This window comes from Tupaia chinensis, unplaced genomic scaffold, assembly GCF_000334495.1.
Source record: "Tupaia chinensis unplaced genomic scaffold, TupChi_1.0 Scaffold000575_1, whole genome shotgun sequence".
NCBI classification, from domain to species: Eukaryota; Metazoa; Chordata; class Mammalia; order Scandentia; family Tupaiidae; genus Tupaia; species Tupaia belangeri.
Window position 1 is genome coordinate 3,102,915 of NW_006160089.1, and position 26,402 is coordinate 3,129,316.

The 26,402-nt window shown below is 45.8% G+C and overlaps 1 protein-coding gene across 6 annotated transcripts in view; it reads right to left on the reverse strand.

Moving 5' to 3' along the window:
* MAPKAP1 (MAPK associated protein 1) overlaps window positions 1-26,402 on the reverse strand; it is a 284,151-nt gene that overhangs the window by 27,440 nt on the left and 230,309 nt on the right. For 5 of the 6 annotated variants that reach the window (XM_006158247.3, XM_027775604.1, XM_014591467.2 and 2 more), the window contains one exon: window positions 16,797-16,937. The exons of the other annotated variant lie outside the window; for it this stretch is intronic. In XM_006158247.3, coding sequence (XP_006158309.1) covers window positions 16,797-16,937 — 141 coding nt within the window. The remainder of the gene's footprint in view (window positions 1-16,796; window positions 16,938-26,402) is intronic. 6 annotated transcript variants of the gene reach the window in all.

Consider the following 26,402-nt stretch of genomic DNA (forward strand, 5'->3'; position numbering starts at 1 on the left):
AAACACACATACCAAAGCACACAGCCACTTCTATGGTGTGACAGCGAATTTAAAATGAAAACCGACAACATTGCAAACAGAACCCTATAGGTCGGCTACACATTCTACTCATTGCTATCTTGTTTTATGAACAGATCCCAAATGTCAGCAGAACAAAGGCAGGAGTCTGCGGAGACAGGCCAGCAGAGGACCCTCCGCCATTCTTGGAGGACAGCGCGTCAGCGGCTGCTCCCCCGGTCAGGCCTCCGCACAAATGAACAACTGGTATTTTGTTATTAATCGAATGGCGAAATTTGTCATTAGACATATTTCAAGAGCATATTTCAATTAGGCATAATGTCATCAGTCCAATTGACTCTGGACACTCAGGTCTAGATGATTTCAGGAGGTGAGAATGTAGCGGGAGGCCGGTTTCATTACATTTCACTTAAATAGATTACCACTGCCCAGCTACACGCTTGCCTCCAATTTGGTCATTAATTGCTAAAGATCTGGACATTTCTATACTTGCCCGAAAGAAGAAAAGTACTTAAGCTATGGTGTTGGGAGCAAGTAATGCATGTGTGAGTGTGTGAGTGTGTGCGTGTGTGCGTGTGTGCACGCGTGGGCTTTCCCGCTTCTGCTTATTTTGACATTTATAAAAGTCAAAACGAGCAGAGTAAAAAAAATGTGCATATCTCTTATGTGGAAATAAACCCTGCCCCACAGTCTCTCTCTCAGAAAGAAAGAGAGAGAGAGGAAGAAAAAAAAAACCCATCACCACAAAGACACGGTTTTAAAATTTTGTTCTATGGCCCTGCAACTCCTGAAGCCGTAGTCAGTCAATATTGTTAATGTACCTTGTTAATTTGATAGGATTTGTCAGGTAACTCCACTGGAAAATTATATAAAACTGTTCCAGATGAAAAGATGATAGTGACATGAATTAAAGTGATAGAACAATAGTGGAATATAAACCAGAAATGACACCCAAAGTGGCTGTTGATTTATTGCCGTACTGAGTTTGGTTCTGGGCTCCCATGTATATTAGTGCTACAAATCTGGGTCCATTTAGCAGAGGGATGCTCATACATACATCACCAGCTCCTGCTCTAAGCCAAGGTCACTCCCCATTGCATCAATCTTTTCAACAGAGCCTACTTCACAAAAGCAGGACTTTTGTAACCATCTCAGATGGAGCAGACTCCCGTCCTCTTCCATCTTTCTTTTATCATGTAAAGTACACTTTAACTTCTATTATTTTTATCTGCAAATTGTTACTGTATACTTCATCCATTATGGGCTATATCTCTACATCAGTTGCCTAAGCTCTGCCTGGCCATAAGAACACTTCCCCAATGACGCCCTTTTCTGGGGTTGGTGTGCAGTCACTGTTCACCGAGGGGAACCCCAAGACTGGGGTTTGAGGATGAAGATGTAGGAGATGAAACAAGAGGTTCAAGATGGGCAGAAAGGTGGAATACCATGGAAACAACTGGTGTGTTCCAAAAAAGTTGTGTGTAAATCAGGTATTTTTTTTGAATCAAATCACATTTTTCCCACTGACTTCTTGTTTCCAGAGATATTTTATCTTCATTTCGGATTGATCTGTAATTGGCAGGGGCTCACAATACTTTAGTTTTAAGTTTCTCTGCCCTGCAGGCTTTCAGTCAAGCAGTTAATGATCTGTAAAACACTTGCCTGCCTCGAGGAGTCACTACTTACAGGAACCTGTAGGGGAATCTTTCCTGATGGGAAAAAATCCTTTTGTACATTAAATAATCTCACCCTGCTTGAGATCTGTGTGAGTCTCAGCTTCTTAAAGCAGAGCAGCAGCCCTACAGGGCCCTGTTTGCTCCTGCAGGCCAATGGCAGCCTCTGCCTCCCTTCGAGGAGGACCTAAGGTGTCCGTGGTGGGAGTCTATCTTCCTGAGCACACTCAGAGCCCTGCAGAAGAGCATCCTAGAGCCCAGCCTGGACACAGACAGAGATCTTTTCATCCCTTGCTTGAGAGTCCTAGGTTTTGCAGATTGGAAGAAGGAGGCTTGGTGGAGCAGGGTCAGACAGGAGGCTGATGTCACAGCTCAGGCCAGGGAAGGAAAGGGGGAGCACATGGAAGACTGAAGTATGAGGACAAGACAAATGACAGATGTGCGGTGTGACGGAGAGGGAGTCGGAGAGGACCTTGGGGCATCACTGCAGTGATGAAGGGAGGTGGGAGGTGTGGAAGCCAGGCTGGTGGGACTCTCCAGTGGGGAAGCTAGGCAGAGAGGCTGTGACCCACTTCTAACTGGCACTCCTCCACTGCTAAGCAGCATGCGTGGTTAGCGGGCCAGAGCAGCACCGCGTCTGTGGCAGGGAGTGCTGGGAGAAGAGGACTGCTGAAAGCACGTCCCCTGTGGCTCATTTTCCCCGACGCCGAGACCACGGCAAAGAGCAAAGGTGAACCCCAGCAGGGCCATTGCTGTTCCTGCCTCAGCAGGCTCAGACACCAGGAATTACCTGGCAAAACCTGACCCCGAGGCCCAAAGGTAGGAGCCAAAGTACACACACTATTCGTGGAGCACCTGTAGTATGAACAGCAACCAGCATTATAGGCACCAGATGTGAACTGACGTGGTTAGAAACTCACTGTGCACACCAGCTCGAACCTCTGAACAAGCTTATGAACTAGTCGGCTAGTAGGTCCATCCCTATTTTACAGAGAAATAGAAACATGGGAGGTTAAAACTTGCCTTAGAGCACCAAGCTCCTATGTGGTGAAGCTGGAGTCCAAACCCAGGAAGTCTGGTTCTAGAAGCTGTCCTCTTGGCCACTGTGCTACCCTACAAGAACCACTGGGTGTTTACACAACACCCCTATGATAGGAGAGGTTGCTTGTTTGAGGCCAGGGGACTTGTAAGTGGAAAACCACTTTTCTTTCTTTTAGCAGTTTATTTATTTTATTTGGGGTAGGGGAGTGGGGAGAAAGGCCATAACGCCACAGCCTCCTTCCCCAAACTGTCGCTGGTCAGCGTCACTGGCACCAGCTCTGGATGTTCCCACCTGCCCTGGGCTCTGAACTTGCTGTCGACCGATGATTTCCAGCACTGCAAATCAGTAGGTTACTGACTACGCTGACATGCTGGGCCTGGAGAGCCTCCTTTCCAACACAGAGCAGTCTGGTTTCCAAGCCCACTGCTCTGCATGGCCTCATCCAGCTGAGCCCAGAGACGAATAAGGAACTCTGCCCAAGGAGCCTTCAGTTTCCTCTCTCCGTTTTCACCAAGGAACAAATAAATGTTCAAACGTGCCAAGAAAAGCACATCTATTTTGTTCATGTGCATTGGCAAACTGAAGTATGCATGTACATGACAAATTGAAGCATGAAATCCTATCAGTATTTTTTTCCTTTTATACGAGAGGGAGATGTAGGTAGAGAAAGACAGAACAAGAGGAGGGAAGAGAGGGGTAGACACAGGTAATTCGGACCAGATCTTGCTGTGCGCTGCTCCTGCCCCAGCCTCCCAGTTGGCTAGGGTTGAGTGTCCGGCGTGTTCAGGTTGGCCTGGGAGCCAACCCTGGGCCTCCCTGGTGGACGACAGTCTCCTGGTGGTGGCGCTGTCTGTGGGCCACCTCGGCTGAGTCGTGTTCCTATTATTATTTTTTAAATTGAAAACATTTTAGAATGATTTAATTCTATTTATTTATTATTATTATTTAATTTGGTATAGGGCATGTGTGCTCACCAGAGAGAGACAGAGAGAGAGGGAGAGTGAGAAAGCAAGCCTCCAGATCTGGAACTCAAACCATGGTTGCCATGTGGGAGTCCAGTGCCTTAAGCACCACGCTACCTGCTGGCTCCCATGTGCCTATTTCTGACCACTGAGCATGGTTTTGATCTCTTTGATTAAAGTTTTTGTGTAAAGGTACCTAAGAAAAGGTAGAGCCATTTCTCAGAGTGGCATGTTTGCATTAGTTTAAGTACCTCAAGTTATACATGTATCTCCAAGGAAACAAAGGATGCTCGCTTATATTAAATGTACATTTCTCTTAACCTCATGGCCAAGAATAAAGGAATAGTTAATCCAGCCATACGGGAATATAACAGAACCATGAAAAATTAAGCATAAGAGATGTTTTGACTTGGAAAACATTTTATGACCCAATATTAAGTGAAAAAGACAGGAAAGATATTTCTAGAAGAGACAAAAAACATGATCCAAACTGGTAATCATAGTCAACCGTGGTTAGTGGAACTGCATCCTTTCCTCTTTTATATTTTTTAAAATAAAATCTTCACCAAAAAATTAAAACAAACGCCATTTTAAAAGTTGACTTTCTTAGTTTCTACTTCAGAGTTCAGTACCCTTCCCAACTTTTAAAATGTGGGGAAGGACTAGGATACTGGATTCTGTAAGGATAATCATGACGGTGACCCTAACTCAAAGGCCATGTTCATGTAACAGGTCTTGAGTACCCGACGGGCTGAGCTGCTGGGAAAGGCACCCATGAGCTATGCTATACCCAGCCCGGTACCACTCTCCAAAACAGTGTCCGGGGGGCGTTCCCTACCAGCTCTGGCATGTGAGGACGAAGAGAGCATGGAGGCAGGTCTAGTGGGGCCAGGGTGTGCCTCTTCCTTCGGAAACCAGGGAGGCCATTTGTCTCCTTTACCAGCTCTCCTCCCCTACCCACTTAGCCACGGCCATCCGTCATGACCTTTTCATGCTCCCACTTCTGACAGCTTCCAGATACAGTGAGTCAAACTTCACTGGAAGCAAACTATCACACCAACTGTCAAAGGCAGAAAACATCGCCTGATTGCTGTCCTACATCAACGCCAGCAGATAAATCCTTCCTTAACAAGACAGCTCAAAATAAACAAAGCGCAACTATGCGGACAACTCTCCAGGGAAACTATTTGTCCGAGGCTTTAGAGTTATTAAAAGGAGACCCTTGTCTGTTTTAACGATCCAACACATTTCCATAAAGGTAAATTAGCACTGTGTCTCATCTGCGGACACAGAATGAGTGCCCACTTTGGGCAGCCCCTGCCCTGGGTCCTTTCATGTACAGTGGTTTAGTAAGAGATTAGAACACCTCTATCAGGAAGGCAGAATTAGCCATTTATACTTAAAGGCAGTAATGCACAGAGGTTAGGGATGGGGATTTGTAGTCAGAAAGTTCTAAGTTCAAATATCAGCTTTCCTACTTCCTGTGTGGCTCTGGGCTCTGCTAGACAGTAGAGATGTTACCATCCATCCACGGTCTTGTGAGGGTTAAGTGATGGAGGTATGCAACGTGCTTGGAATGGAGCCTGGGACATACTGGTGACTGATACTACCATGTCTGATGACTAGTATCAACAGGAGTCAGGCCCTGGGCCGTTGGTGGGACACAGATCCAGTGATGAGGGTCAGGACTGGGAGCTCAGGGAGCCACAGAGGAATGTGAACAAGGGACCTACCAGGTCCTAGGTCTGAGACTGAGAAGAATTCTCCCTGAGACCTACTTAGGAAGCACCAGGACCCAGAATGACTCTCCAATGGAGTGACCACAGAGCATATCCCCATGGACCCTTTCAACAATCTCTTATCTCCAAGTACCCTTAGGCTGTCCTTTTCCCGGAAACATCAAAAGTTCAGTTCAATGTCAGGAAGAATATTCTCACATGTAGAGCTGGAGAAAAATATGTGCCAGGAGATTCCATCTTCCAAGGGCTGCAGGTCATTAATGTGCAGACCTTGACTGGGCTGGCACATCCCCACTGGTGGTATCCTGGGCAACGGTACTTCTCCCTTGGTGAGCCCGAGCTTCCTCCTTTGTAAGAGGGAGGTAACAACAGCACCAGTTCCTGGGTGAAGGTGGAATGGCATGCGTGCCTACAAAACTTAGCACATGTTGGTATATAAGAAGAGCTCCATCAATTACTGCTCAAATTATTATTATTATTTTAGATTTTTACAATAGGGCCCATGTAGTCACCAGAGAGAGACAAAGACAGAGACACAGAGAGAGGGAAAGTAAGAAATCACCTCCTAGTGGGGATGGTCATGCCACAATCCCTTTTCTTTCACTTGCTCCTGGATTTTAGGCACGCATGTACAGGTGACTGGCACGTTTTTCAAGCCGCCGGGTCTGAGATTCTAATTGTGGAGTTGGCTCTATGAGATTCAGTACCTTAACCACCATGCTACCTCCTGGATTGCTCAAATTATTATTAAAGATAAACCTCATAAAGGTGAAATGATATATTGGGTTGTCAGAAAAGTCATGATGTATTTTTTTCTACGTAAAAATGCATCATGACTTTTCTGACAACCTAATACTAACTCAGGGTGAACCAAGTTAGCAAACTGCAGAGCTGTGGTTGAAGTCCTGGTGCTGTCTAGTTTGTGTTCCCACCTGCCAGCTCTTTGCTACTGTCTCAGAGGAAAATGTATAACACTCAGAAGGCACACCTTCCCCTAAGGCACACTTATAATACCCCTCCAGTAAGCTGAAACACCACTGTGGAAAACCCAGGGCATTTAACATTCCAAATCTCAGTGCGTTTCCTGAGTTATTGGTTATTTGCTCAGATATCACGAGTGGTGGTTCATTCATCAATTTCTACAACTTTCAGTCTAAGACTACAAAAGCTCCATTGTTGTTAAATCCTGGAGTAGCTTTTCATACAATTCTACAAGCCTCTTGTCTTCAGGTTACCTAGAGCCTCGGAAAGCCTGGGAAAGCCCCGGGGGAGTGCCACTGAACAACTCTTCACCAGAGTGGATTTTGCTGAATATACAGGGCCAATCGATAACATCCACAGAGCAGTCAGGGAAGCCTTTGAAACCTGTCTGAATTTACACACAGGATCAGACACACAAGCTGTTTGGGCTTAATGAGACTTCAGAGATCACCTAGTCTGTGACTTTTATTCTCCATATGAAGTAACTGAGGCTTAGGTCTGGGAGTTGACTTGTCTGATGTCACCCATTAACGACAGAGTTATAGCCATAATTCATATCTTGGTAATACCAGGCCAGGGTTGAAACAGGTCAGACCTGCTGTCGCATCGTACATTTATATTGTGGGTGTACTCACACACCAATTGACTGTATTACAGAATAAAAGTACTACTCTAGAAACATGCTAGGCACCCAAAACAGATGACAAGACCATATTTTGGCAGTGAGATGGTGGCACAGCAGGAACACAACTGAACCCACATGGGAAGGGTTTTCGGTTTGTGTCCTGGAGCCTCCCTGGACACACTGGGTAGGTGTATAACTGCTCACATGACCTGGCTGGCTGAAGCGGAGGGTGAATTGTGGCATGGGGATCCTGTTGGGAGTGCCTGTTTTGCTCTCTCACACAAAAAATAAACTAAACTGAAAAAAAAAAATATATATATATATAATTTGAGCCATAACTAAGATGAAACCCAATAAAGCTTTAGTTTCTTGAATTAAGTGGAGTGCTGGCCCCTGCATTTTTTTTTAAAGTATTTTTGCTATAGGGCACATGCACTCGCCAGAGAGACAGAGAGCGAGAAATCATCCCCCAGGGGGGTTGGGGGATGGCCACGCTGCAATCCCTTCCCCTCCATTTTCCTCTAGGGATCTTGGGCACGCACGCACACGTCCCTGGCGTGAGTTTAAGCCACCAGGTCTGGGACTCGAACTGTGGTTGACTACATGGGAGTCCAGCGACATAGCCATTACACCAACTGCTGGTCCCACTTGGACCCCATATTACAAGTTCCATTCAAAGGCCTAACCATCCAAAACTGTGTGAGAACCACAGGTGAAAGTGGCTAATTCCAGTGTGTAGCCAGTGCTCAAGGAGATAAAACACAATCATAGAAAGATCAACCCACTTTCTAAGAACATGTGTTTCTGGATCATGTAATTACTTGAGTTGGAATCCATAGCCACTTCCCTGGAAAAAGAACAGGGCAAGTTACTCCATTCAGACACATGCTTCGTGTCTCAATGACATATGGCAGTGTGGATGACTGGTCTGTTCTCCTTGGCATACAAACTAAGAAGTGACCTTAACATGAATGAATGCATAGCAGCCTCAGCACAGGGCATGGCACTGGGGCAGACCTGGAACTGTTCATCAGTAAGACATCTGTTTTGGGATGAGGGTTATAGTCTTTCTGTAGAGGAGATAGTTACAAAAATGTTGGACTGGACAGTTAGATTACCATACTATCAGAAAAGTCATGACATATTTTTCTATGCAAACATGTGTCATGACTTTCCCAATGACCCAATACACTCTCTTGGTAAAAGATGAGCTCCCACTGTAAGCTAGAAAGCAGTAATACTATTTCCTGAGAGGATTGACTCTATCTCTTATAGGCTGGGGAGGACCCACTGCATTGGTGGGGCTGAGATGCCAAGGATGAGGAAGTGACAGCAAAGGACACAGAGCCCTGGATGAACGTCCACGACATCCACTCCTATTTACTCCATTATGCCAGTGGTTCAACTTTTCCTAGTTCTCAATTCTTTTTCAACCCCCTGAAGAACCTGGCACATTGTCACTAGTAAGCCTGGATTCCCTGATGGGAATTCTCAAAGGGTAGCTTTGGGAGCAGGGAGTTAGAGGAAGACACCCAGGTAGAAAAGGGCCCTAGAGTTTCTGGCATTCCGAGTCAGTGGATTTTCCCTTTACCTAATTACCACATTAGGCACTAAGTGATACAAGAATTTCCTGGAGGCTGTTTTGATACTATTTGTCTGGTCACCTCATATGTTTATTGTGAATGAATAGGACAGTTATTTAACACTAGAATTGCCGCCCTGCAACTACTGAGTGGGTGCAGAGTTTTGGAGTTAAGGGTGACGCATGTCTTCTTATGACCATTTTAGTATCCTGGGATGACACTCTTTAATGTTCAAGGAGAAGATAAAATGCAAACATGGAAAGATGATCAACCCGTTTTCTAAGAACATCCATTTCCAGATCATGCAACTACTTGGACTGGTCTCCACAGACACCCCCTTGAAAATGAACAGGGGAAGTTACTCTATCCAACAGCCACCCAGGACGGCCTTTTGCATCACAGTGCACTCAGAGAGTAAGAAAGTCCAGGCCACAGCTGCTCACTTGCACTCACTAGCCTTGTGTCATTAGTGAGTTTCTTAAGTTTGCATGCTGCATATTAAAAAATAACCCTGTGATCAAGTCTTCTTTTAAATGCTGTCTGCTAGTTACTGACTAGGGGGTTAAATAACAACTGCAGCAGGACAAATAAAGCAGGGAAGACAATGGCTGGCAAATATGCTGCCTCTCATCATGCTCAGGCCCAGGGCAGGCATTTTTAATCAATCACAGAGTTCTTTAAGCTGCCCTCGGCCACAGCTTGGGATGCTGTCTCAGCATAATGCTCTGGGCAGCTGTTATAAACTTGATTGGAGTCAGTTTATGAGAAGAAACCTTCTTGCCTTCTCTAAGATACGTAGTTGATAGATAACTACTATAATCACAAGTATTATGATTATCAATATCGGACCGGTGAAGAGACAATGGAGGTAACCACGGGATCCTTTGGTAGAGGTTATTTTATACCCTTTATCTATAATTCTACATGGTATCTGTATATCCCATATGGAACTAGGTTAGATTAGAGATGCAGTTATGTTGCAGATGGAATATTCTGAGTTCAGCAATATATCCCTTCGGTCGCCTGGGCTGGGGCCACACTGATGAATGACAGGGCAAAGGAACCAAGTTAGTACAGGCTGGCACAACTATCCACTACTTCTCAGCTGAGATCTGGATTGGGAAAGCCAGGCTGACCTGCCCAGTCAGTAGAAACAGGCTTGGACAAAGAGAGAAAGGTAAGAAAATCCTTTGAAGGCTGGGGGGTTGCTTCCCCCAAACGTCACAGTTAAGGGGAGATTCTGAGCTAGCAGGTCCGGATGAGGCAAGGGACTTGGAGATTCTGATCCATGGTCAAGGCTGGAACTGCTGCTTCAGGTACTATGCAATGAGCAGTATTGCCATGGTCATGTCTTAGCCCTCTCCGCCTTGTTTCTTGTATTAGTTTCTGTGCAATCCCTGGGCTGGTGCATCCCAACTTAGCTCCTAACAGTAGCCAACAAATACTAGAGGTTTCCTGAATCATGGTAGGCATTTACCCTTGACCCTTACAGTTTTCACGTTTTCAAGACCTGCCTCCCCCTACCAGTCTTGGCATGTTTGGGTAGCACCCTGTCTCAGTGCAGCCTCCCTCAAGTGGGCAGGGACACAGGATCAGGCATCCTGGAGACCAAGTGAAGGGACATAACCTCAACTTGGTTTAAGCTCAAGCAAGGTCTACTCTTAAAGGGCAACTGTACGTTTAGGCCCAAAATGGAGGGAAGCTGACGAGATGAAATGGCCCAAGAACGTTTTGGAATGCATGAAGACTTTGGGAAGCTTTCCAGACAGGTAGAGCAGGAGTGGCAAATAGATTACAATGTAAGAACCAACTTCAGTTGACTGGGAGAGGTTCCTTCTGAGGCCGTGTTGGAAAGAATTGTGATTTTTAGGTCTGGGCCAGACGGAAGAAGTGCAGTGACTGAGTCACATCTCGAGGGGCGTGGAGGAGGGCACAGCAGCTCATGGCTATGCTGACTTCATCTTAGATACAGGGGGAGGAAGAAGAGCGAGGGATGTGCATGAGGTTTGGAACTAGCCAACTAGAAGTTATCAGCTCTTCCGTGAAGAAAGTTACTGATGACCAAGGCATCTGTAGCATGAGGACTAGGTTTGGCATATGAAACTGGGTTTCAGTCTTGGCCCTGCCACTGGACCTGGATATCCGCCTGGGTATCAGCTGGCTGAGGGCGAGGGAGAGAGTTGGTGCGTGTTAGGTGCCTACAAATGCCAAGTGCTGCGCATACATCGCATTATTTCATTAACTCCTTCAAGCCTCGGTTTTCTGAGTCGTAAGATGGGAATGATCACGTGGATCAGTTGTGGGGATTAACTGACGTATCTGGGTGAAAGTACTTGGCTAGTCCTCATGGGCTACAGAGTACAAGTTTGATGAGGATTTGTACCCTAGGCACGACATGCTTGTGCGGCTCAGAATTCAGCCTCGGACAGTCTTGGACTCTGATCCCAGCCTCACCACCTATCAGTCTTCCTGCACCCCAGCTTCCTCATATGAGAACAGAGACCATATCAGTACTACCTAGTATCAGTACTACCTAATGGTAGGGCGGTGATTTAGTTGCCAAAGCACACAGAGTGGTTAGCAAAGCACCTGGCATACACTAAACACCCGATAAACCACTGATGCTTAGAAAAAAATTTCTTGTGAATATTATGTCAAAAGATCAGATCTTTGCCATGGATTTCATAAACAGAATCTGACAGAGTTTTTGATCATAGGAAAGTCCTGTGGAAAACTGGTTTAAGTCTGGGTCTTGCAGATCAAAGTTTGAGTCCCTTGTCCCCTGACTTTCTGCAATGGCAGGCGGTAAACTGGAGCACTGGCCGCACCACCTGCCAGAAGACGAGCAACTGCAGTGGCCCTGAGAGCCTAGGGGCCGCCTCCTGTGCCGTGTGCTTGTAGACACCCTGCTTCATGGACGCTCGAGGCTGTGGGGGCAGCAGGGATGCTGGGCAGGTGCCATGCACAGACACGCAGCACTCAGAAGAACTTGCCATGGGAGCCAAGCGAATGTTCTGCTCTGACTGACACAGGACGGACAGTGGAGGAGGCCATCTATCAGTGTCAGGAAAGAGCCGAAGCACCTGGCCAGTCAGGTGAAATAAAATAAATTATTTACTGATCCCAGAATCCAGCTGCTCACTTGACTGCTCATGAAGGGTGTGCTGTTCACGGCCTGTACTCCGCAGCACAGTCTGTCTCAGGAGGAAAGAATCCCCGGACCGACATCGTCGTTAGGATGAGGGCTATGGTCATCAGCTTCATGAGGAGGGAGGGACTTCGGCTTCACACACCTGACCCAACTTGCTGCGTGGGAAGGGAAATGAGTTGCTTTATTCACTGCATGATACATTATCAGTGGGCACAGATTATGTGATTGTCACAAAATTCCTTGGGACTCGTCAATGAAGTTTCTGCTTATGATGCTGAAGACTGAGCTTAGATTCACAATAAACCAATGTTTAGACATCTGGCTTTTGGGAGTGCCTCAGAGCCATGGCTCTCTGCCAGAGGGTGGCATCCATGCCACTGTCAGAGGAGCCTTGGATCTGCCTCAGAGACTCCTGCTTCAGAGAACCTTTGCTCTGGGGAGAGACATGGCACCACTGTCAAGATCCATTTCTGGCTGACAAGTCTCCATTATGGCCACAAGGGAAACTGCCAGGAGAGCCACCATCTAATCCAAAGGATCTGGTTCAATACATACAAGATGGTGAACTAGGAGAGAAGGCAAGAGGCCAAATGAAGGGTAATGACAAGGATGCTAAGGTAAGCTACCATGGAGAATTTTCCATAGGCCACTTTCTCATAGTCTGAGAAGGTAAACATTTGATCCCCATCTTATAAATGACAAAACTAGGACGGAAAGTGAAAGGGACTTGTCAAAGGTGATTCTGCAGGTAAGTGGAGGAGGAGCTGGGGTTCAAATTCAGTCCGACTCCCCTGTAGATCCTTTTGTGGACTTTCTGCTTTGAATGAATATACAAGTCTGAATCTGATGAATTAAAATCAGTCTTTTTGGGGGCCAGAGTTGACATGGTGGTTAAGGTGCTGGATCCCACATGGCCACCTCTGCAGTTCAAGTCTCAGATCCAGAGGATTGAAAAATATGCCGTGTGTGTGTGTGTTTGTGTACCCAAAATCCCAAGAGGAGAATGGAGGAGATGGGACTGTGGTGTGTCCCACTTCCCTAGGGGGTGATTTGTCATTTTCCCTCTCTCTGTTTATATCTGTCTCTCTCTGGTGAATACACACACCCTATACCAAAAAATCCCAAAAAACAAACCCCAACCCCCTACCTTTTTTTGGGGGGGCTGGCCCAAGGCCTAGTGGTTAAAGGAGCTGGAACTCACATAGTTGATTATGTGGGTTGAATCTCGGCCATGGTGGCTTGAGAAACTCACTGGGAGCATGTGTGTGCATGCCCCCAAATCCTGACAGGATGGAGAAACAGAGAAGGGATTGAGGCATGAGCACACGCCACTGCAGGGGGTGGGGGGAAAGAAGGGGCGGTTTGCTTCCTCTCTCTGTCAAGTGCACGTATCCTCTACCCCTCCCCCACAAAGCCTGTCTTTTTGCCTTTGTAATAAGTGGGGACAGAAAGCCACCATCATGCTTATCAATCCAAGTTTGCTTTCACACTGGGAAGGAGCAGGGGGATTTGCCAACTACGCTCACTGGGAACATCCCTGCCTGGTCCTGTGTCTTGAATGCAGACCAGCTATGTAAAACTAGGCTCGTTCACAGAAAGTGGACCCTTTGCTACTGGGCAAGTGGCGCAACTGGATGTCTGAGTAACATTCTTATTTTAGTAAACTTTTAACTAAAAATAAACACACAGGCAGTGCAAACATCAGGAGGGCATGTAACATGGCCATGTGAGCAACACCCTGATCAAGAAACACAACCTTCCCAGCCTCCCAGAAGTCCTCCCCAGCCCAGGATAGCCATCGTCACCACTCATGACCATATTACTTCTGTGTACTTGAGAACATTACATAGACTCATATGGTATATGCTCTTGTTACTTTTATGAGACACCACAAAAAGCACCTCCAAAACAAACAACATTGAACAACTTTATGTTTTAAGAATCAACATTAAATAAGCAATTTTAGGGGCCAGCAGGTGGTGTTGTAGTTAAGGTGCTGGATTCCCCCATAGCTGAGTCTCAGACCTGGAGGCTTGCTTTCTCACCTTGCATCTCTCTGGTGAAATAAGCTAACTAACTAACTAACTATTTTAAAAAGTAAGCAATTTTATCACTTCACATATTTTGGGTTTTTCTTTGGTGAGGAGGGTCAGGTATAGAAAGGAAAAAAAGGTGGATTCTGGGGCCGACAGGTGGTATGGTGGTTAAAGGACTCCCACATGGCTGACCACAGTTCGAGTCCCGGACCTGGCCACTTGCTTTCCCACTTTCTCTCTATCTCTCTTGTCAAGTTAAAAAATAATGATAATGATAAATAAAACTAAATAAAATAATTCTAAAAAAAAAAAAAAAGGAGGACTTTGTGTTTCAGCTAAAAGTTGTGGTGCTGATTCCCCTGTCTGCTGGAATCACCACATCCCAGCACCTGATGCTTACTGAGTACCTGCCAAATGCCAGGGACCTCCGACGTGCCCCCACATGAGCTACACCACTTCGTCCTCACTGCTGCGCAACACAATTGGGACATACATCTTAGCAGTACAGATGAGGAAGCCTGGCTCTGAGTCGTTCGCCCATGGTGGCACAGCTGGCAAATGAGCCAGCGCCTGACTCCTGAGCCTGTCCTCTGAGCGCTCGGCTACATGGCCTTGCAACAAACAGCTCTGGTTATGGAAAGCTTCCAACGGCCGGGACCGATGCTCCGCGTCTTTCCTGTAGCATCTCCCTGTTCCCCACAGCAATTCTAAGGGGGTACTACTGGCATCCCCATTTCAGCAGGGTAGAATTGAGGCTTGGAAAGATGAAGACACTTGCTTAAGGTTCTGTGGTTGGTTACTGATAGGGCTGTGGTGTAACCCAGGCGGGATTCATTAATTACTGTTCTCTTAATTTCTAAGCTGTAGTGTTAGCATGCTGCAAGTTCCTGTCAGTCAAGTTGGAAGGAATATTTGAGGAGATTCTTAAGGCTTATTACATGTTGGCCATACAAAGCATTTGTGAGAAGTGTAGTGTTAGTGAGCCTTCAAATTCATGCTTTCTGGGGAAACAGCAGTCAGTGTAATGGCTATGTCGGTGGACGCCCACGTAGTCGACCGCGGTTCGCGTCCCGGACCCGGTGGCTTAAAGCTCACGCCGGGCGCGTGTGCGTGCGTGCCCAAGATCCCAAGAGGAGAATGGAGGAGAAGGGATTGCGGCGTGACCATCCCCCCTGGGGGGTGATTTCTCGCTTTCTGTCTCTATGTCTCTCTCTGTCTGTCTGGCGAGCGCACGCGCCCTGTAGCGAAAACCTCTCAAAAAAAAAAAAAATTCATGCTTTCTGGGGAAACAGCAGTCAGTGTAATGGCTATGTCGGTGGACGCCCACGTAGTCGACCGCGGTTCGCGTCCCGGACCCGGTGGCTTAAAGCTCACGCCGGGCGCGTGTGCGTGCGTGCCCAAGATCCCAAGAGGAGAATGGAGGAGAAGGGATTGCGGCGTGACCATCCCCCCTGGGGGGTGATTTCTCGCTTTCTGTCTCTATGTCTCTCTCTGTCTGTCTGGCGAGCGCACGCGCCCTGTAGCGAAAACCTCTCAAAAAAAAAAAAAATTCATGCTTTCTGTATGTAGGAGGCAGAGACCAGGGAGGGGTGGAGCCAACCTGGCATCTGCCCGCTCCTTCTCTCCCCCACCACACGTGGGCGATCCTTCATTAGGGAGAAGGTGCACTACGTTTGTCAGGAGGGTTCTGCTGACACTGCCACCTCCCCACGGTGGGAGATGGGCATGAGACTTTACCTCTCTGCACCTCGTCTTCCCTCTCTGTTAGATGGGGATAATAAAAGATATCAATATCTACCTTTTTGGTAGCTAAGCACTACAGTTGTCCCTCAGTATCATGGGGCACTCTAGCTACCAAAATTCATGACTGCTCAAGTTCCTCATACAAAAGACACAGTATTATCACATTACATATGCATGTCCTCCTGAACACTTCACATCATCTCCAAGTCATTTATAATACCTAATGCGATACAAATGCTTTGTAAACACTATGACTACACTGTTTTTAAATGTGTATTTTTTTAATATTCTATATATTGTTGTTATTTACTTAATTTATTTATTTCAATGTTATCTTTTTTTTGTTTAAATTAACAGAGGGTATGTGCTCTCACAGAGATGGAGAGAAAGAGAGGGAGAAAGCACCCCCAAAAGGGGTCTGCTGACGATGCAATCCCTTCTCCTCCATTTCTCTAGCCTGCCAATATCTGGGGCATGCATGCACATGTGACTGGTGTATTTTTAAGCTGCTGGGGTGGGGATTTGAACAGGTGGAACCCAGCTCCCTTAACCACTAGGCTATGGGGTGGCCCTATCGTGAATATTTCGATGTGTGGTTGGCTGAGTCTGCAGAGGTAGAACCCGTAGTTACGGAAGGCCAAATGTGAGGGACTCAGAATGGGGATGAATACACAGCGCACCCTACAAAGGCAGCCCTGATGACCATGACGGCGGCGCATTATTGCATAGCACACTGACGACAACGACACTTTCCTACCTCTGATGGGTTTAAGTCAAAACAGCAATTTGGCATTTAATTGGAATAAAGGCACCCCAAATATTAGTTGAAAGCTAGTTCCAGATTGTCTGGTAAGGATCCTCATCGACTTCTGAGATCATTAAAAGCTTGCGGAGTAAAGGCACGGACAAGTAAACAAGGAGCTCACGGAGACGGAAAGGCAAGTGGCAATGTTACAGAGCCGATCTCCGAAGGACAAAATGGGAAGAATTATGGAACTCCACAGAAGTCAGTTGGAAAAGAGTCTCAAGTTACTTCTATTTCTAATCTTCTGCTTCATAAAAAAGACAAGACAGAGCGCTCAGGTGAGAAAAAGGATGGACCTGGAATTGCATTGTTCAAACATTTTCTCAGAAAACAAATCACCGTAGTCATCAGGTCACATAAAAGTTGCATGCTGCCTCCCTCCCCGCCTCTGCACTGACTGCTGATAGAGGAGCTGGGCTGCTCGCCGGCTGCACTTACCCAGCTGCACGTCGGTGGTGAAGCGCAGCCGGTGGAGCATGCTGACTTTGAAGGACTTGTAATGGTGGCTGCTGAGCATATCCTGGACCGTCGCTATGTCAATTTGCGAATCTTCCTCAAAAACCCCGTCTGCCCTTGAACCTGGGGAGGAAAAAGCAGTTTAACACATAAAGATACATGAGGCTTGGCAAATGGTGTCTGCTTAAAATGCTTTGGGATAAATTAAAATAATATGGGCTATTTAATTTGGAGAAGAAAAGGCTGAGCGATGACTTAATAATGCCATTCCAGTAAACAGAAAACGGTAACATATTAATCATGCAACAATTAATTCCACAAACGCTGCCTGTTCTATGGAAGGCCCTTGGCCAGGCGGAAGGGTTCCAAGGAGGGTAGAAGACTTACTCTTGCTCTCAGCAAGCAGTCTCCACCAGAGTAAGTCATGAGCGCATGGGTGGTCACATTTCCTGTTCCTTTTTCTAAATATGATTTTCCTGATCACAAAAGTAATTCATGTGCCTTGAAGATTCCCTGTCCTTTCCCAGATTCCCAAAGCGTCTGTTTCCTGCTCTGTACCCACAACCTGCACTGGCTCAGATGGAGGCTGATGGCGCTTGGATGTCCATGACAATCTCCTTATTGGCCTCTGGGCCAAAAGGCTCCCTCTGCAATCCAGTCACCACAAGACTTTCTCATTCATCCTTTTGTAGCACCAATCATCACCCATTCACTAAATGTCAGTGAGGGCCTGGTGCATACTAAGTCCTCCGATATGCGACTTGGAGACAGATGAGAAGAATGGTGCTCAGAACCCCTCCCTGGCTTCCCACCTTCTGAATGGAACAGAATTTTTTCACAAGTAATCAAGGCAGCCCATAATCTGCCCAAAATTTAGCTTTCCAGTCTTTCCCATCACTTCTCTCAGCTCCTCCCTAACTCCTTAGGCTGTGTAAAGTCAGGGGTTTTTGAGTTCTGGGCCTCTATTCATGTAGGTGCGCTTGGTCTAGAACACCCTTCCACCCTCACCTTAGACTTGTCAATCTTCCCCTTCCCTTAAGCCCCCAAGCTAGCTCAAACTCTACTTCTCCATGAAAGCTTTTCTGTTTCTGACTGGCAGTTAATTTCACAGAGTTGACTTATACTGGATCTTGGAGGCCAAGAAGATCTGGGCTCAACTCCTAGTCCTGCCTCTCATTTGCTATGTAACCTAGGGCAAGCAAGTGTACCTCTCTGAACTCCAGTTTTTGGTCATTCACAGAATGTCAAATTTTATGCAGAGAATCCAATATGTAATACACTTAATAAACAGTAATCACGATGATTTTTATTCTATTGTCAGAGATCACGTTGAGTCTTGTACTAGAATTATTTAGTGGTTGCTCTGTCCACTAGCAGAAAATTCTGTGAACATCAGTAAAGTTCCTTATTCATCTTTATGTCTTCTCCTCATGTAGTATAGGCAACCAGTATGCTCTCACTAAATTTTGCTAAATAATAGCTCATATGTATAAGTGCTTATTATGTGTCAGGCAAGGTGCTAGCACTTTTTATGCATGTTGTTGTATTTAAGCCTCATGACAAACTGGGAGGTTCCACAATTTATGCTGCACAGATGAGGAATCTGGGGCTCGGGAGGCTTAGTCACATGCTTGAAGTTACACTAAGAGATTTGCTGAATATGGACTTCTGAAGGAGTGGCTGCTGGTGCCGTTTGCCTGTAATATGTGGTGTGTGTGTGTGCTGTGGCGGTGGTAGGGAAGGGGGTAGCTATTCACCTGAGAGAAGCCAACCAGTGCAGGGGCCCAACCTTGTGCTGAACACCAAGAGATAGTTCCACTGGGAAACCCAGAGAACTCCTTGGGACAGAGTTGGAGGGTTGGAAAGTTCTAGATCTGGGTATCACACAGGAACATTGTGACACATAACTGGTAGCCTGACAATTAGATTTGTCTCCTCTCTGCTGTTGCTTACAGGGCAGGCTTTTAAAGCTGAAGTTAGTTTCTGATGCTTTCATATTGAACTCATTTATGAGGAATCTGTGTTCTATTTCTAAACCCTACAATAATTGTCCACTTGGACTGTTCCAGCATCTAGATCTAGGTCCATAACACTTTTCTCTCAGTGACGGCGTCCCCTACCCTTCAGGGGCTATTCGTTCAATGCCTCCGACAGAGCCCCTTCTTAGAGCGTCTCGCACATGCCATTTTCCCTGCCCAGGTCACCCTTCTCCCTATTCCACTCCCTCCTGGACTCCCCCGTTCCTTCTCTAGGGTTTAGCTCAAGTCACAGTCCAGGGAAACCTTCCCTGACCCAGGTCCCCAAGTCTAGTTTAACTCCTTCTGTCACCATACCCTGCATGTTCCTTCAGGATAGTTATCACAGGGAGTAATTATGTGTCTCTGCCACTAAACTAGAAACCCCAAGAGGACAGGCACAGTGACTGCTTTACTTACACTGCAGTCCGGACCCTGCGAGCACTACCTTGCAGAGGATAAAACACGACCTGAATAAGAATGTACCATGAACATCCCAGGGGACATGTCCATAGGAAAATGCAGATCAAAGAGGCTATGCCGTAACCAATCTCCCGTCACTAGGATGTAGCAGAGTGGTACTTCGTGCCTGCAAGGGCCCTGGGTAAGCCATTCCCTTTCTTTCGACATAGGTGATTCTAGACAGACGTATCATGACCTTGAGTCTCCTGGTAATGTCCCCATCCTGAACTGAAAGGCTGTCTAGGATTTAGAGGTTAGCATAATCATTCACTTTTTCCAATCTACATTTTTACTGAAACATAACTTTCAACATGTGTTTAATTCTGTTTTAGAATTTTTTTTACATGGGAATTATGGAAAAATTTGAGAAAATGTTGAAGTCTTGTAATGTTTTAAAAATGATTTAAAGCCACTTTTTCTTAGAAAATGCCATTATTAGACATAACTTAGCTCTAAACGGAAGAACTTCTGTTTTCTTTACTAATTAATATTTTCTAAATATTGCAGGTATTTGATTTGAAAAGAGGTAATAGCTTATTATGCTAAAATGCCAATTACTAAAAAAAAAAAAAAAAAGCCACACTTAAGATTTTTACATTTTATGATGTTGGATTAAAACCAATTTAAAAATTACTATAACGTGACATATAATTTTTTACTGAGCAATTTCAATGCCAGCTGCTAATAAAGCATCTTAGCTGTAAATGATAATTCAGATGCTTTTAGATAAAGTGGTGCATAAATATGGCTGGAAATTGATTTAGCTTCTTACAGAAGCTACTGAAGAATGACATATTTTGTTTAATACACCAGCTAATGTAGTCCTAAAAGCTCAAACAAGTGCCAGTTTTCACTCCTAAATTTGCTGTGCGAGATTAATGAAAACTTTATATTTTGCTGAAATGTTAATAATGGGCAGATGAGATGATAGGATTTTAGTAGAGGTCTTAAAGCTATGGAATAACCAGCAAGACTTGTCAATTTCCTTATATTAATTTTGTTCAAGACTTACACAGCTGGAGCGGGCTCAACACGCTAATGCTTCTTGCACTGACCTTCTACTCTCTGACTGTAAATTCACAGCCCATGTGAGGACTGAAGTCCCCCTGACACCTGGGTGAGTTCTGAGCCTTGCCCCGGCTGACAAGGGGTCTGTTTGCTTTATAAGCAGCAGGGCAACAGCACCTGGGGGAGTAGAGAAGGAACAGTCCGATTCAAGCTGTTCACTCCAAATCAGGCTATCTGCTGAATGTAGGCAGCTTCTGTCTCAGAGTCCCAGTCATTCTTCAAGGGAGGCCCAGGAGTGCTGCAGCTCAGAGGGGCGTGTCTGTGCACGGGCAACTGGCGGCCCCTCATCTCTCCATGCCAGCAGCATGCTAGATGATGGGGGAATGCTGAAGAGGAAAGGGCAGGGCTCCTGATCTTCAGGGGCCCAATAAAGGCACATGCAGTAGACGCTGTTATCTAAAGACCTTTATCTGAAGCAAAACATAATTCCAAAAGCATGTTTTTGGACCAGAAAAGTCCTATGACTTCATGTGTTACCTTTACTGTTTGAATTCTTCTGGAAAGAAGTAAACCCAATCACACATAGAAGATGCATGGAACTGTACTGCCTGCATATTAAAATGATTACTGTCGGAACCAGCAGTTAGCGTAAAGGCTATGTCGCTGAACTCCCATGTAGTCGACCACGGTTCGCGTCCCAGACCCGGTGGCTTAAAACTCACGCCGGACGCGTGTGCGTGCGTGCCCAAGATCCCGAGAGGAGAATGGAGAAGTGATTGCGGCGTGACCATCCCCCCTGGGGGGTGATTTCTCGCTTTCTGTCTCTATGTCTCTCTCTGTCTGGCTGGCGAGCACACGCACCCTGTAGCGAAAACCTCTCAAAAAAAAATAAAAAAGATCACTGTCTATGAACTTCACATTAAACTACCCACAGCTTTCCAAGAGAAGACATTTTCACATACTCAAAGTGGTAAGGCAGAGAGAACCAGAATGTCTTAAAAATAAACATACTAACAAAACAAAACTCACTTCCCAAAAGTTAATTGAAATATAACTGTTTGGTATTTTGTTAAAATAGTAATTAAAAAGGGTTGCAAGCAATTAAATGAAACAAAAGGCATACTGTGTTCATCTACATTAATGCTGAACTGTGTCTCCTTGTGAATGACAAGATAAATTGTAATGGTGCCTTCAAAGACTTCACAGTGTATTTTGTCAAAGTCGGGAGTGTTAATGTCTCTATGTGCCACGGGTTACCATAATGTATCGTGTCACAACGCTCAAGCTGCTATAACTCAAAGATCTATTGTGATAGATCAAATTTTGGGGTGGGGCCTAATAGTGACTTGAGTGCCAGTGCTGAAGCGGACTGACAACAGGGCTCTGGAAGAATGACAGAGAACGCTTAGACAACGTGGAAAGGTTTGGGGGCGAGCAGAAAATCCAAGCGAGGGAGCAGCTTAACTCTGGACTTGAACCATGCAGTCAGCTGTGTGGTATCCTGCGCCTTTATCACCATGCCACCTGCTGGTGCCAGCATGTCCAGTAAACCTGATGTCATAGAAACTGAAGGCAAAGGGTGGGTATGGAAAAGTCTTGGAAAATGAAATGGTAGAGTGTTGAGGGGAAAATTATTCAATGTGGGGACAATGTGTGCTCAGGACCTGGCATACAATAAAGTACCACTGTGCAAGGAACCGACTGAAGAATAAACAAACCATCTCCTGCTCCATTCTGTCCTGAAGCCTCACTGCTGTCCCCCTCACAGAAGCAGCCCACTCCAGCTAAAGTGGACTTTGCTCAAGCTGTCCCATTTGCCCAGGATGTAAGGGTCTAGTCCAAATGAAACCTTCCTCCATTGCTCTTGTGAAACTCTACAGTCCTCTGTTGAAGGCTCTCACGCGAAGTCCCTCACCTGTAAGTATCTGTCCTCAGCCCAGGTACTGGGGTTCCCTAAGGGCAGGCACATCCATCCTACAGAGAACACTGCCTGTCACACAGCAGATGCTGATTAGAAGCTGCTGGCAGGAAGGAATGAAGTTTGATGCCACAGAGGTTAACCATGACAGTACCTGAGGTTTGTATGCCATCCAAACCTAGTAACTAACCCCAGTTAGCAAAACGTGAGACACCGTTCCTCACCATTCCAACACCCCAGCAGCTGTGTCCACTGAGGATGGGAATTCTGCTCAATACCTACAAGAGCAATGAGCATTTCCTCATCATAGGTCAGACACTATGATCTGCCCTTTAAACATATTATCTCCTCTAATTTTTAAAAGATTTTATTTATTATTATTATTTTCCAGTTTGATCAAAGAGAGACAGAGAAAGAGAGAGGGGAAGTGAGAAAGTAAGCCACCAGGTCTAAGACTTAAACCACAGTTGGCCATGTGGGAGTCCAGTGCCTCTAATGACCATGCCACCTGCTGGCCGTCTTTTAATTTTCTCAGTGCTCCTTTAAGTGGGATATTAAACTCTTTACAGGTGAGAAAAATGAATCTCAGAAGGTCATCCCTCTACTAATGTCATACACATCATACACTAGTACATGCTGGAGCTAGGAAGTGGACCCAGGTCTGCTTCCAAACTGTGCCCTCAAACACCAAATGACCTCCTTGGGCACGAACTTAGATGGGCGGGGATGTACAACTCGAAGGCTGCAACACTGTCTAGGGAGGACATGATCATGTCTGGTCTCACCAGAACAAAGGAACCAGGGGTGAATCCAAATGCTCTTCATTCCTTCAGTAAAACTCGAAGCTGGAGGCCTAAGTGAGTCATGTAGAACTCTCCGTAGTTCTCTGCATCCATCATATATATTTTTTGAGGCCTTTTAAATCCCTGAAGCCTGATAAGCCCTACAATTCTCTTCTATTAAATACTTCCCTTTGACTACTAGTCATTTTTGCTGGTCTCTAAAAACAATCAATAGTGATATACTATCTTTCTTATACACACACACCCTGCTTCTCCGCAGTGATCTCTTTAAAGCTATTGGATCACACAGCAGGACACACCCTTCCCCAGAATCTGCCATGCTATAATCAGGGATAGGATCCCTGCTGTCAGTGTTTAATTGATTTAACTTCTGAAGCTAAAGCCAGCCAGACTGGAGGACGTTCCACATGGAGATTTCAGACCCTCTCAATAAATCAAGGTAATCTTGTTTTATGAGGTGATCAGAAGGAAATAGCTCAGGTTTGCAGATTTTCTGTAAAGAGTGGAGTGTGGAAGGTGCTGGTGGAGTCCACAAGGCTCTGTATTCTAGACCCTGCCTTATCCCTCATCTCATCTTTTGATATTCTTTCCATAGTTTGTTTCATTTCATTTCATTCTATTAAACCCATTCATCTCCAAGAATGCTAGGCATTCTTCTTGAGCTCTTTCCTGTCTCAAGGCCGTCAGAAGCAGTCCCATGGCAGGGAGCATTCTTCCCTTACTCATTGTCTGACTCACCCCTTTGTCTTCTTCTGCAAGGAAGCCTAGTCCTGGTACTCTCCCCAGCTCCAGTCCTCTGCTATCCACTGTAGTACTGATGATAAGTGTGGGCTCTGTCTGCCATGTGGGCTTGAATCTTCCCCATCTTCTAAACACCAGCATGGGGGCTGGTCAGAAGAGGGCTCAGTCAGTGCATGGGAGGTAAATGACCATGTGTGTCTGCTCAAAGTGAAGCCAACAACCCTTTAAAGAAGAGAGCATTGGGACCAGCAGGTGGTATGGTTGTTAAGGTGCTGGACGCTCCCACATGGCTGACCACGGTTCAAATCCTGGACCTGGTGGCTTGCTTTCTCACTTTTTTTTCTCTCTCTCTCTTGCTCTCATCAAATTCAAATAAATGAATGAATAAATAAAATTAAATAATTGAAAAAAATAATCAGAGAGCATGACTACCGTTTCATGCAGGTTTGTGTGGGAGCTATGCAGATGACAGAATTTCTATTACTTCCTCTTCCTCCAATGTATCTTTGTGTCCCTTCAAAGCACAGGAAAAGTAATGGGTGGGGCTAAGGATCCTGACATTTTTTACCATTTACATGGCAAAATATTTGAGAACTGTAACATATGATCGACACTGAAGTGTCCCTTTCCGACTGGGAGTGAGGGCACACATGCTGGAAGAACTTCACCTCCCATTCAGAGTCACTGAGAAATGTCACCTGATGCATTACTAAGCCATTAGTCAGGGTTTGCAGGCCAGATTCTGGGGCCAGGGTCCTACCGGAGGGATGCCAGTCTTCGTGCCCTCACTTAGAGCCCAGACAGGGTTTGTGGCTCGTCAAACACATTTCCTTACTGCTCTAATGTACCAGTGTATCGCTTAATGAAAGTTCTTAATTGTAATTCAATTAATTACATACACAGAGTCCCCAATTACATTTTCCAATAAGACATTGGCTGTGGTACAGGTCTAAATGCACTTAACCAATTTTAATATATTAAGACCAATTTCCCTTGAATACTAATTAGTATCTAATGACAAAATGAAAAGGGGGGGGACTTTTGAAAAAGGGGGAGAGTGAAGAGTGCAATTCATGTGGAAGTTCCCAGCCCACAGAGCATAATTCAGGCACTCCTTATGAAGCAGCAGGTGTGGCCAGGGCACAAGTCTGCTTCTAGCACAGGCCAGCATGGCTGTCTGGCCCAGGAGTCAGCTCCCCTTGGTGCGGGCCACTGCCTGCAGGGGCCTGTCAGAAGCCAAAGAGGCTGGAAGGAAAGCAGGACTCGTGGGAGGAGGCCAGCACAAACATGCTTGGATCAGCTGTGGTGTCGGTGATGGGTCATCGCCCTGTGTGTCTCAAGAACATGGACACTTGGTGAGGGCCAACATTTGTATTGCACATTGCATCTCACTCTGCACTTTTTTTTTTTTTTTAGAACTTTTTGCTATAGGGTGTGTACACTCGCTAGAAAGAGAGACAGAGAGACAGAAAGAGAAAAAAATCACCCCCCAGCGGGGATGGCCATGCTGCAATCCCTTCTTCTCCATTCTCCTCTTGGGATCTTGAGCATGCACATACATGTGCCTGGCATGAGTTTAAGCCACGGACTCGAACCGCGGTTGACTATATGGGAGTTCAGCAACATAGCCATTACACTAACTGCTGGTCCCTCACTCTATACTTTTAATTATGGCAGTCTCAGCTACTTACTTTCATAGTTTAATCCTCACAACAGCCCTGCAGCATAGAAACTACCATCCCATTTTACAGATGAGGAAATGAGGCTCACAAGAAAGAAGGATTTAATCAAAGTCACAGAGTGGCTCCAAGTATCTTACCCCTTCTTCTGCCATGCACTGCCAGTCGGCCCACACTCACCAGACATGAGGTAGTCTTATGTCTGGGATACATTTCTATGTCTTTTAAATGCTGCTTGCGTTCAGCAAGTGGCGAGTTATACAATATGGACTTGATAAAAACTCTTACCGGTATAGAAGATGCCTTACAGTGAACATGGCCCCCTCCCAAAGCCAGATACATAACTGGATTTCAGTGATGACTCAAGGTGTAATATGTACAACCACCACGAGTCATTTCTATCAGAAATAAGAGTTTATTTGCATGACTGCATTTTTTTGAAAAGTGCTGTTGTGGTATAATAAAAGAGGTTTAAAGCCCTGGTGTTTTAATCATATGACAGAAAGTGGAGAGAGCAATTTGTGACTGAAGAAGGCTAAGCCTCCAGAAGCAGAAGGGAATCACTGGGGAGTCTCAGGTTGGCAGGAAGCACCAACAGGCCCATTCCGAATAAACACCGAAGACGGTCTGGAAACACACAGGACAAAGGGATCGTCCATTCTCTTTCTACGTGGCTTTTCCCTCGCCTTTTTAATTTAGCGGTTGGTAGAGAGCAGCCTAGGCAGCCTCAAAGAAACCCCCTCATGTTTAGAAGCTGACTTAAACCCTAGTTCTCCTTAAAAGCCATCGCCTAACTGCCCCTCAGAGCTCTAGGGAGAAGACTGGTGAGGTCAGGAACGCAGGGAGCTCACTCCACTGGGGGATGAACCAGGTCTGGCCAGACATCAGGATGCAGAGGGGACTCTGGTCCCTGTCCAGTATGTGCGTTGGGGAGTGGTGGTCACAGTCTGGTGTGGAGTGGG